The sequence below is a fragment of the Cupressus sempervirens genome, chromosome 2, assembly GCF_028749045.1.
Source record: "Cupressus sempervirens isolate cs-2001-9-10 chromosome 2, ASM2874904v1, whole genome shotgun sequence".
Classification (NCBI taxonomy): Eukaryota; Viridiplantae; Streptophyta; class Pinopsida; order Cupressales; family Cupressaceae; genus Cupressus; species Cupressus sempervirens.
This window is the reverse complement of record NC_143119.1, coordinates 93,203,755-93,215,819: the sequence shown is the minus strand read 5'-3', so window position 1 is coordinate 93,215,819 and position 12,065 is coordinate 93,203,755. Positions and strand designations below refer to the sequence as shown.

The 12,065-nt window shown below is 35.6% G+C and overlaps 1 protein-coding gene across 5 annotated transcripts in view; it reads right to left on the bottom strand.

Moving 5' to 3' along the window:
- The window catches only part of LOC149571189 (histone acetyltransferase of the MYST family 1-like), a 256,088-nt gene that overhangs the window by 166,872 nt on the left and 77,151 nt on the right, over positions 1-12,065 (bottom strand). For all 5 annotated transcript variants that reach the window (XR_016359776.1, XM_089812762.1, XM_089812765.1 and 2 more), the window contains one exon: positions 1,658-1,692. Coding sequence is in view for 4 of the 5 variants with exons in the window: in XM_089812762.1 (XP_089668888.1) it covers positions 1,658-1,692 (35 nt within the window). In the remaining variant the exon portion in view is untranslated. The remainder of the gene's footprint in view (positions 1-1,657; positions 1,693-12,065) is intronic.

Here is a 12,065-nt window from a genome sequence, read left to right as displayed (position 1 = left end):
CCATTTTGATTTGGAGGATATAATTTAAATTTTGTGAGTCTGAGATTTTAGATTTAAGTCTATATAATAGAGTTTCTTATCAGAATGGCTCTGATACCATGTTAATTTTAAGGATCTCTCATAGAGTGAGAACTATTATATCAAAATAATCCAATTGTTATCCAGTAATCTTCAGAATTGTTCACCAATAGAATATCAATGTTTTAACTATTATAATCTACAAAGAGGAGAAGTAGATCACAAGGACTTTTATGCCTTAGATTGATATTAATCCCAAAGATCTCTAGCACATATATATAAATACAAGGAGTCACATCTCCATAGAGACATGACTCTAAGTGACCAAAGGTCATGTAGGGTCATGCCTCTACATAGGCATGACTAACTATAACTAAACATAACCAACCATCATATAATATATTTCATTGCAATCGGCGGTATGTATAACAAGTTACTTTGTAATCGGTGGTAAAATACAAAGCCCCGATATCTTCAAGACATAAGCCCAATACACATGAAGTTTATTTTGTGAATATTTGAAGATATATATATATATATTTTTTCCACTGGTAAATGAACAAAATTCATTAAATCATAAATTTTGGGATACAATATTACTTCAATTGATGCTATACATCAACAAAGACCTCTCACCTCCACTTCTTCTTTAGGGGCACAAAGTTGAAAATCTCTTCATCATACACCTACTTGGGGGTTGAGTTCTCCGACTGTCATTCCAACATGCGACCGACTCTTTCACACGTATAATATATATTTCACATTTATATTTTTACAAGATATATAATATATTGTATAATTATAACTTATATATATGTATAATGTTATTTGATGATAATATATAATATTTATATTTATATTATAACATATGATAATATCAAACATTTAAACATTATATAATATATGATACTATAAAATATTTATATTAAATGCATTTATTTAATTTATACTAAAATATTATTATTGTTATCATTGTTGATCCTTATTTATAAATGTATTATTATCATTATTATTATTCATTTAGTATATCATTATGGCCAATCATTTATAATTATATTATATTCCATATATTATACTCTTCCATTATTATAATATTAATAATGTAGATAATTTAAGAATAAAATTTTATTATATTTGTTTGTTTGTTAATTTTGTCTTCTATTTTTATTGTGAAATCCTGTTTCAAAATGGAGCCATCCCAAGGATAATATCCCACAAAATTTAAATATCTATATTTCAAATCCAGTGCAATAATACATAATATTTTTACAATGATTCCACAAATAATGATTAGGTTCTTGAAAAAAGTGCAATGTGCATAAACAAACTTAATTTGTTAAAATTGTGTATCTTATTTTATCAAACTTCATCCCAAAAATTATTGTTTCCCGCTTTTACTCATTGTAGAACTTGAACATAAATTGGAACTAGGCAGTATGGATATATCAAACTTAGCACTTCATTTTTATTTTTTTTATTTTTTGTCAAACAAATAGCATAAATATCTAACTCCAACTCATTATTTTTAAAATTTTATATGATGGTTTATGAATTGTTTTATTCAATTGTGACTCTTAGCTTTCATTTCTAAATAAGGAAAAACTAAATAGTAAGAAACATTTTCACAACAACAACATACCATGTATCAACCTCATATTTGCCAAGCTCCACTACCTGTGCAATTGGAACACACTCATAAATATTTTAACTTAAAAAACACATCTTTAGCAGAATAAAATCAGAGTAAATTGACACTCAGTTTGAAACAATTATGGAATATTCTAGTGTCACTAAAAATGTAGGCTTTAATTGTTCTTACCCATGCAAAGAGAATGGACACTAAGGCATATATAGATAAAAGTGATCAAACATATTCACAGAAAAGAAAAAAATAACAGAAAATTGAAACTATTATAATCCCAAAGTCAGGAATATTACATCCCAAAAATATTTCTCAAATGGTGCAATATTCTAGGAGAAAATATGCAATTTCCAAAAAACACATGATATACCAGATACAAATGTTGAAATCATGTGATTGTAATTTCACAATTATAAATATAAAAGTGTACCAACAGGTAGGACATGTCGTTATTGGATCTTAAGTAATAAATATTATCTTAAACTGTATTATATTGGAAGTATATTGCATTGCTTTCCTCGTTAGGAAAGCCATCCACTATAAGTGTGATTGAAAATCTTCTTTGCATACCAATATCCTCCATTGCCAATTTTAAAGACTCTTTTTTTAAGCTTTTGGGACACCAGAACACAAGAACATAGGCACATAATTTTAAGAAAGCGAAAAACTTCTCCATTTTGAAGATCAGAGCAGCAACTATGAAAATAACTTAAACAAACTAAAGGCAGCTGAGATTTTAAAAGATAAATGCAATATACTGAATTCGCATGATAATCCTCCCCCTGTAAGTTTTTTACTAGCTTTTAGTATTCGTTCCTTAAAAGTTAACTTTTTACTTCTCCAAATTGAGCAGGTTGTTCAGCCCTGAAAAGAGGGGGACTTCCCTTGCATGTCCGCAAGTTCACTTCAGAGATATCTCCTATAACCTGGGCCAAACCCCATGGAACACTGATTTTAAGTATTTGCATATCGTAACATAAAGATGCTTGAAGAAAATGAATATTAAAAAATTATAAGATACCGAGTTTACAATAATAATCCTCGCCTTGTTAGCTTTTTGAAGGTTTTCAGCATCTTATCCTTAAATATTAATTTTTCTAGGCTATATATTCCAAATAAAGCAAGTTGTCCCATCCTGCAAAAAAGGATCCCTTGCAACTGCCCAACTCCACATCAGAGATACCAGCTGAACTCCTGCCATGTCCCCATGGAACATTGACTTCAAAAAAAATTCATATATATTGACTAGAGTGATGCTTGTAATGTACATGGTTGAAATAGGTAAGAATTTAAACATTATGTGATCCATTCATAACCGAAAATTAAAATTAGTATGAAAATGACAGCAGAAGATAATCGTACACGTAAGCCCTTTTTCAAAACACAGAGAAAAGGGTATTTATCAAAAGATGCAGTAGAAACAATGGTGCCTCTCCAAGTTTCTGGGAGTGGGGAACGGAGGGACAAAATCAATGTTATGTTGCATTGCTTTCCTCGTCAGGAAAGTCATCCAAATAAGTGTGATTGAAAATCTTCTTTGCATACCAAGATCCTCCATTGCTAGTTTTAAAGACACTTGTGCTAAGCTTCTGGGACAAATAAACACAGAGACATGGTCACATAATTTTAAGAAAGCAAGAAATTTCTCAATTTTGAAGATCAGGGTAGCAGCTATTAAAACAGCTAAAACAAACTAAAGACAGCTGAGATTTTAAAAGATAAATACAGTATACTGAATTTACAATGATAATCCTCCCTTTGTAAGCTTTTTACAGGCTTTTAGTATTATATCCTTAAAAGTTAACTTTTCTATTTTACTTCTCCAAATTGAGCAGGTTGTTCAACCCTGGAATGTGTGTGTGTGTGTGTGTGTGAGAGAGAGAGAGAGTGAGAGAGAGATCTGAATTTTGAAATATATTCATGAATTCAGGATTTCAGAATTACATAACCTTGTAACATTCATCATAGCAACAAAATTTAAAATTATCAATTCCATTCAATAAATTATCATAGAACATAGCATCAAATCGAATCATCATAGGATGGCATCAAATGAGACTGAAAAGTACCAATGTATCATAGATTCATATCATAATCATATATCAAAATACGCAAATGCTGCAAGTTTCAAGTTTTAACAAAATGAAAAGTTAAAGACTTAAATTTTGAAGTATCATAATAATGTATCATATATCAAATTCAAGAATCAATTATTGTTCCATCAATGTATCAACCATCAATGATCATATAATTATAATGTCAAAAGTAAAACTCAAAATGAAAACAAAGATGGTATGACAGCTACCCCTAATTTTGATCCATATCAATGTCACTGTCACTGTCATCCTCAGCTGCAAAAGGTTACATCATCCAACAGAATGCCAACCAATATTGGTGGTACCTCGTCCTCATCAACCTGGGTGGCATCCTCTTGATCAAGATCCCAGTGTAAATCTACGTCTGTTGATATGTTGGGGCCTGTCGCTCTGCAAGTTGTAGAACACTATGCACAACCACTAGCTTTTTCTCTCGTTTAGAAGTAATCCTAATCCTGTTCACAGAGTGGATAAAGCTCTATTTAGACCAATTCCTCTCTTCATCAAAGGAACTAGCAACTTGTGCAAGGAGACAAATTGAAAGCAACTTCTACTGTGGTGCATCTGACCCAGACCATTGCAATCATCCAACAAGTCTTTTCTGTTCCATTTCTGCTCTGTTCATCTTTGCCTCTAGTATGCTGAAGTTTGGACCATCAAGGTTTGTGAAGGCGACCGATTGCTCACAAGTGTACTAGAATCTTGAGATGAATACATTTTTTAAAGGGTTTTCATAATCCCACATCTCACCTCATCATCCTCAAAAGGAGTACACCTCCAGGCCCAAGCTCATACCAATTTGGATTTAGTGCATAAGCTACCACATGTGAAGTACAGTATTCCTATCACTCCACTCCGCAAGAAAATTGGCTTAATATACTCCTCATATAAGACCAATTCATTATTATGAACCAAAATTATTTGCTTCATCTTCTAAAGCATGTTGTCCATAGTCTCATATATCTCTCCAAGGTTAGGAGAGTTTGTATCAGGACATCTTATGACAATTACAACAGGAGAGATGATGGAGAATATATCTGCAATGCGACTAAGAACAAAATCATGTCAAAATCTAATTTTTTTTATGACCAAAAATCAGAATTTTTAATTAAAATCAAATATTTAAAAATCTGAATATTGAAGGAAAATTATAATTTTCAAATGAAAATTTGAATCAACAATGTGTTAACTCACAGTGGACCAGCAATTATCATTAAGGATCTTCAGTTTAATGGCTTTTCCTTTGGTAGTGTTTTGCAGTAAGTCATCAATTCCAACTCTGAATTCACTACCCTAAGTTGTAGAGCCTCATGCACCTCAACCACCCTCTCTAGCAAAATGTAGTAGCTGGATATCTTGTCTCTACAGGTTTGAAAATTCCTTCATTGAATATATGCTAAAGAGAGCAAGTGAGGTGTGGTGATTGTAAATGAACATTTAAATCTCTCTACCTTGTGTCACCCCTTCTTTAACCCAAAACAATTTATCCATGTCCTTCAATGCATGAACACAGCATGGAGTTCAACAGATCTGCTTCTAAGCACCCTTCACCATCAAAACAGCCACTTCACACACGTGCTAAATCGGTAATCACCTTAACCACAATTGAAGGCCCAACCTCCTCTATGGCCTCTCTTAGAATACCAAACTGAAGTTTGCATCCTTGCATTTCTTTGAACAATCAACAGCTCTAAGAAAATAAGAGTCAGCTGGGGATGTGACAATGATATTGATGAACAGCTAATGGCCACCCATCCATCACAATGGAAAAACCAGTCTTCATCCAAGTACACCTCATATCCTCAATCAACAAACTCACATTGGAATATGCTTTTGTAGTGTCCTCATTTTTTTTAGAACCAGAGTTTAAGAGATTAGTCTATTATTGTGATCCTCGTACGCTAATTATTGTGGATAGAGGGTCTTCTGAGGCAAAGGCTTGGCTTTGAGAAGGTCTTAGTCTTCTTCGCAATTCAGTATGTTCCAATTTGATCTTCGTTTGCCTCAAATTGGATTTTGTTCGGGCTTAGTTTCATGCACTTGCTATTTATGGCAAGTTATTGAGAGGGTCATTTCTACCTTGGGAAAGTGCATTTGGTCACATGGGGAATAATAGGAGTAACTCTTGTTTCAGACAACATATTTAAAAGATAAGTATTTTGGGAGTTATTATCATTTTGGTGGCCAAAATATTAATAAGTCATTAAATGGCTTATTATAAAGTTAAATTATAACTTCATAATTTCACTTAAGTTGAGGGTTGAGTCATCATTGGAAGGGGCCATTTATTTAATTAATTATAAGCCTAAGCCGAGTATTAAATAAAAACATGCAAGGAGTTGTTATATTTAAAAGTTGAAGCCTCTAAGAGAAAAGCATCTTCATGAAGCCATGTGCTAGAAAAGTTATTAATTAAAAGAATCTAATTGAAGCTTCTAATTAATGGTGTGTTGGTGAAGCCAAGTGGGTTATAAAAGGTGGCTTCGTGAAGCAAATGAATCATCTGATTATCTATTTGCTTTTCGCTATCTTGTAAGGATTTATGAGGTTGATGTTTTCTTTGTCCTTGCTGAAGTATAAGGTTCTGAAATTGAGAAGTGCCTGGTAATTCACAGCTGAAGTATTGTGAATTACTTCTGAGATTTGTCTGAGTTGAATTACAGATCTTCCCTATTGTTTCCTGTTTTGTCTGGGAAGTCATTTAATTGGCAGCCATTCTGGAGTTTGTGGGGGATCTTATTATCCATCTTTGTGGGTTCGATTTAAAGTAGAGGAGGTTACAATTGCAGAGCATATCTCTGCAAGTTTGGAGAAGGAAGTATAGCGTGCTTTAGCAGTGATTTGGCATTAGTTGACAGGCTGTGTCCATTCTTCTAAGCCTGCGATTCATTTTAGGGTCTGTGTTTATCATTTACAGGCCTTTATTGGGAAATCTGAGGTATGAGTTCAACTTTCTAAGCCTGCAATCCATTTCCAAAAGGCCTGTGTTCAACCTTTAAGGGTCTGTAATAAGTGTTTGGAGGCCAAAGATTGTTCTGAAGGAGGCACACCCCTATTTGTGGCTCACACAGCTATTCGTAATGGCTGCAATTTGCATGTGAGACTGCTGCTGCATCTAAATCTGCCTAACAGAGGTTTGGGAGTGGTTCTCAGGTGACACTTGGCAAGCTGGGAGCTCAGTTGACCAATTCATCTCATTAATATTCTGCACGCTGTCCAGGTTCCACATGTTGGTTATGTCTATTTAATGTATTTGCAATTAGTGCTGATATTGGTGTAAATAAATCAGAATTGGCCTGGAGAAAATAGAGAGATTATCATTTCTTGAACTTAATTCCTTAGCATTGCATTTTAATTTATTAGATTTCCACTCAAATTCAAAGGTATTAAACACAAGCAACAAAGTACATACGTATATTTGCAATCTATGTCCTGGTTCTTTTCAATGGTAAAAGTTTGCTTGACAAGTGTTAGTCAAAATGCCAAACATTTGATAAGTGAAAAAAATGGTAGAATTGGTGCTGTCTACGTTATAACCGGGTCAAGGTTATTACAGCTTTATCATGGAGAGTAGTGAATAGTTTATGCTCTCCAGGGGGTACCAAAGAGGGACCTACTGTACTTGCACCTATTAACATTTTCTTGAGGAATGGAGAACGAGATACACAAAATGGGATGACGTTGACAAAATGGAACACTAACATTTCCCATTCCTGTGCATAGAGCAAATTTGTAACCGACGCTGGCTGCCTCCTATCACTAGCCTTCCTCTTTCCTTTGTCTGTTTTTTTTTGTTTCCACACTAGGAAAGGCACTACCACTAGATGACATAGAGTAATGAGTAGATGGTTGAGGATGGAGGCATAATGAAGGGCAGACCTTTAGACTTGTATTCAGCCTCCATGTCTAATCTATAACACTATTTTTGCATTCTCTAGATTTTTACAAAATTGAACTCCTTTGCACCCAAGAAATGAGACTACACCTGAGTGTAGCTCCCTCTAATTATACCATCGCAAGAATTTTATATATCCTACATCTACAAGAATTTTTCTTTTTGACATCTATTGGATGAACAAGGCAAAGTAGAAGTTTTAAAGGGTCAAAAGGGCCTCGTGCAAACCCTTTCAAGACAGCTGAAGGGATTCACTCCCAACACTTCCACTGCCCCCAATCCCAACTTCATCCTCTTGCCAATCATCACCACTCTCACTATTATTGCAAACCCACTATTATGAAAGTCAAGAAAAAAAAATATATCATGCCTTTTTTTTTATTTTTTCATAAAAATATTTTTAAAATAGTGTTTCAGATTTCCAAGCTTCTCTTTCAGATATATAATCAAATTTGAAGGCCAAAAAACTTAAATACAAGAATTAATCACAAAGCTGAGTATTACTCCACTTTGCTGATTGATACTTGTGTTCTCATTATTATTAATTTATTTAAGATTCTAAGTCCAATTGTCTGTTTTTTTTTGTTTTTTTTTGTTTTTTTTCAAACTCGAAACAAAAAAACAATCTTAAATTTGAAGAATGATCACAAAGCCTTCTGCTCTGCTTAGGAGTGGCTCTGCAAACGAAGAATGAGCAGAAAAATTGTGTAAATGGAAACCGTATGAGATTGTGTGTCTACTGCATTCGGCCAGGGCAGTGGTGAAACAAAAACAAATGCAAAGTTTTTTAAGTAACATACCATATGTTATTTTATTATATTTATTATTCTATTGTTGCATGGGGCCCACGTGCCCAAAACAATTGCAATTTTTTTATAATTTTTCCGTTAAATGCCTTGACATTGTCGAAAACATCCAACCATTGATGGAACAGATGAGGGACGGTTTGGACTTCCCAAGGACGGTTGGTGGGAACTCGTTGACCATTTCCCAAGTTTCAAAAATGTGTTTTCAGATTTTTGCCCTGGTCAAGGACAGCTTGGAAACGTCCCCAATTGTCTCCTTGTCCCCAAAACTGTCCTCATTCCCCAAACCTAGTGTTTAGGCCCAAAAACGCATCCTTGAGTAGCATAGGTTTAAAGAAAACGAAAAAGGCAGATAGACAAAGATATAAAGAGATGTATGAAGGTAGTTTGACATTGTCGTCAGTAAATATTGTGTAGCCACGGGTCCCTTCGGGAAGGTTATTGTTATGTAGCTGACGGGTCCCTTCGGGAAGGTTCTTGTCATGTAGCCAACGGGCCCCTTTGGGAAGGTTCTTCAAAAAGTATTTATACACCTTTCGGGATATTGTAATCATCGTCAAAAGCATAATGTAATGTCTTTGGCATATGCGAATAATAAAAGCAGTACTGCTGTTACATGTTCGTATCTATTGCCTGTATGCATTAATCTATTTACCCATTGATGTCGACAGTAAAATTGTGTATCAGCCGACGGGTCCCTTCGGGAAGGTTCTTTTTATTTATCAAATCTTTTAATTTCCTGGCGTAGACTCGAATTGTTTCATTTTTCCCTTGTTTGGTGTTGTAGATCTCCGCTACGATCTCGTTGTCGTCACGCAACAGTTGAAATTCCATAATAAACTCCTTTTTAATGTTCTCCCAATTGTTTAACTTTTGGGGATCTGTATCAGCAAACCAATCAATTGCGACACCCCATAGGGTGGCCGGAAACTGTCAGACCCATTCGTTTGTATCTGTTATGACATTCGCCCTCCAAATCGTTTCACATGTTTTACAATGTCAGATTCGATCGGCTGCTCCAGTACGGAGGGTGCCACCTCGGAAGGGTACAGAAACAATAGGCAAGAGCAAAACAGCAACAACAATGCTAATAATAATAATGGGAGCTGCAGTCGAATTCAGTACAATGCGAACGTACGGCCGATGGTTCAATGTCGAGCATGCAATTTGTGGGGCGACTTCGCCCGAGACTGTACAATGGCAAGCGCACCAAAGTTGTTATGCAAATGGTGCAGTCTAGGAGATCATGAAGATGCCAAGTGCCCAAAATTACGAGTGAATCTAATCACCATCGGGACAGACGAAGAGGAGGTTCTCGCAATCACACGAAAGCAAGCGAAATTGTACCCCAACCCAACGGAGGAAAAGAAAAGATTAGAGGAAGCACGGGCAAAAATTGAGACGGTGACGTAGGCAGACAAAGCACACTTGAAGGACACTACTGGTACCTTAGCAAGAAACTGCGCGTAACAGAACATCGTACGACAGATATTACAAACCGAATTGCCAGTCAAGATAAATGATCTATTGCTTACAATGCTTCAACTCCGATCGGCACTCACAAACATCGCTCCAGCTACTAAACTACCAGGAGAACACAGAAGGGAGGAGGAAAGTGGAGCAAGTACAGCGAACCGAAGGGAGAAGGAAAGCGAAGCAGGTGCAGTGGACCCAATGCTGGTAGCCCTCACATCCGAACGGCATCCGGCAGTTGTCAAGATGGGAATTCTGGGAACTGTTCTGGCAAACACAATTGTGGACAAAGGTTCAGGGGTAAACGTCCTACCAGAAGATACCTGGAAGAAGTTGGGACAGCCATCGTTGTGGCCACCTACCTTGCAGTTGCTCACGGCAGACCAGCACAGGATCAAACCATTGGGAGTCCTGATGACACAACCAGTAACTATCGGAACACAGTCATTCCTACTCAACTTCGTTGTCATCCTGCTGAAGAGGAGAGGATATGATGTCATTCAGGGCCGAGGATGGCTTGTACAAGCAAGGATTATGCATGATTGGAAGAAGAATAATATCAATGGAAAGCAGGGGATGCTGATTCACTATTGATTTACACTAAGTCACAAGGTTCGAGTTCGTGTTCGTATTCGACAATCATCAAATTCGGATGAAGTTTGGGAAGGACAAAAAATTCGAAAAAAATTCGTAATTAAATTCGCTTTATATGAAATTAATTTTTTACAAAAATATAGCATAGAAAAATAAATAATTTATTTTTCTTTTACCAATTCATATATATATAATAAAAACATTATATAGAGAATAGTATTAAAATTATGTAAATTATATATATTAACAGTATCTATATGTAATCTTATTTCAATATTTATTTCACTAATATATTATATCAACTATCTATAATAAAAATAATATTAACACATTATTTTCAAACTACAATATATAAAAATAAAGGCAATATTAACATAAAAAATAGTATTATCAAAGTATAAAACACAAGATAAATATTAGAAATTTTGAAAACAAATATACCCAACACTAAAAATATTTTCATCGAAAACGAAAAACTTATAGTTTGAAACCCGACGCCCCGCATTCCTCCATTTTCTTCAGCAGCCACGACACTCAACAAATCCTAGCCACAATATTTTAGAAATCCTTTGTTGGATGGAATCGCAATCACAAATTTATCTCCTGTACATCCGTGGGTAGTTTCTCCCACCCCTCTGAGACAATAAAATGCAAATAACGATCGACACGATCGACGATAAACGGCGAATGTAGATAAAACCTCTTGGTGGTGTCAGAAAAGAAAATGAAAACACAGAAAACCCTAAATAATAAATTTTCAAAGCTGATGTTGTATATGTAGCGAATTTTGGGCGGATTTTAACCATTTTTTCATGCTGTTTTAAAGTTCGCCAAATTTCGAACCTCATGGCTGAAATTCGGCGAACCTTGTGACTTAGGATTTACACACACAAATGGTGGGCGAAGAAGCCGTATCATCTGATTCCGAAGAAAAGGATGAAAGAAAGCAGCGATTGGAACCCAATGAGGAAGGAGTCCTACGGTTGGAAGGTGGATTGACGAACGATCATTTCGATTCGGTGAACGGCCTTTTCCACTGGCAGATGGAGGATTACGAGCTATTTCCGAGCTGTAATATGTTAAGGGTTGACGAAGGTGAGAAAGAAGAGGAAAATGAATGTCCAAAGGAATACAGAGAAGCAGAAGAAGGAAAGACGGTCACGGCTGAAGCTGAAAGGAAGAACATACAGTAAAACCCAGAAAAAGGAAAGATTCCACCGTACGGAACACAATAAACGGACGGTGCAGAAAGAAAATGTTATGTCGGACCACGAATATAGTAGAAAGGTGCCAACAGCAAGGAAAAACCATCATACAGTCTGCACAGGAAACAAAGAGGAGGAGTTTAATAAAAGCTTCTGCATTACGGAATAAAGGCTCTGAAATCAAAAATACGGTTATTGACGACAAGGAGTGGCAGTCGACGGAAGTCATGGTACCAAGTGTCGAGAACAAACTAAGCGATATCGAAAACCGGAGGGAGAGATCATGTAACTTAAATAAACTTGATGAGCGACGATTGCAGGCACAATGGGCCATGG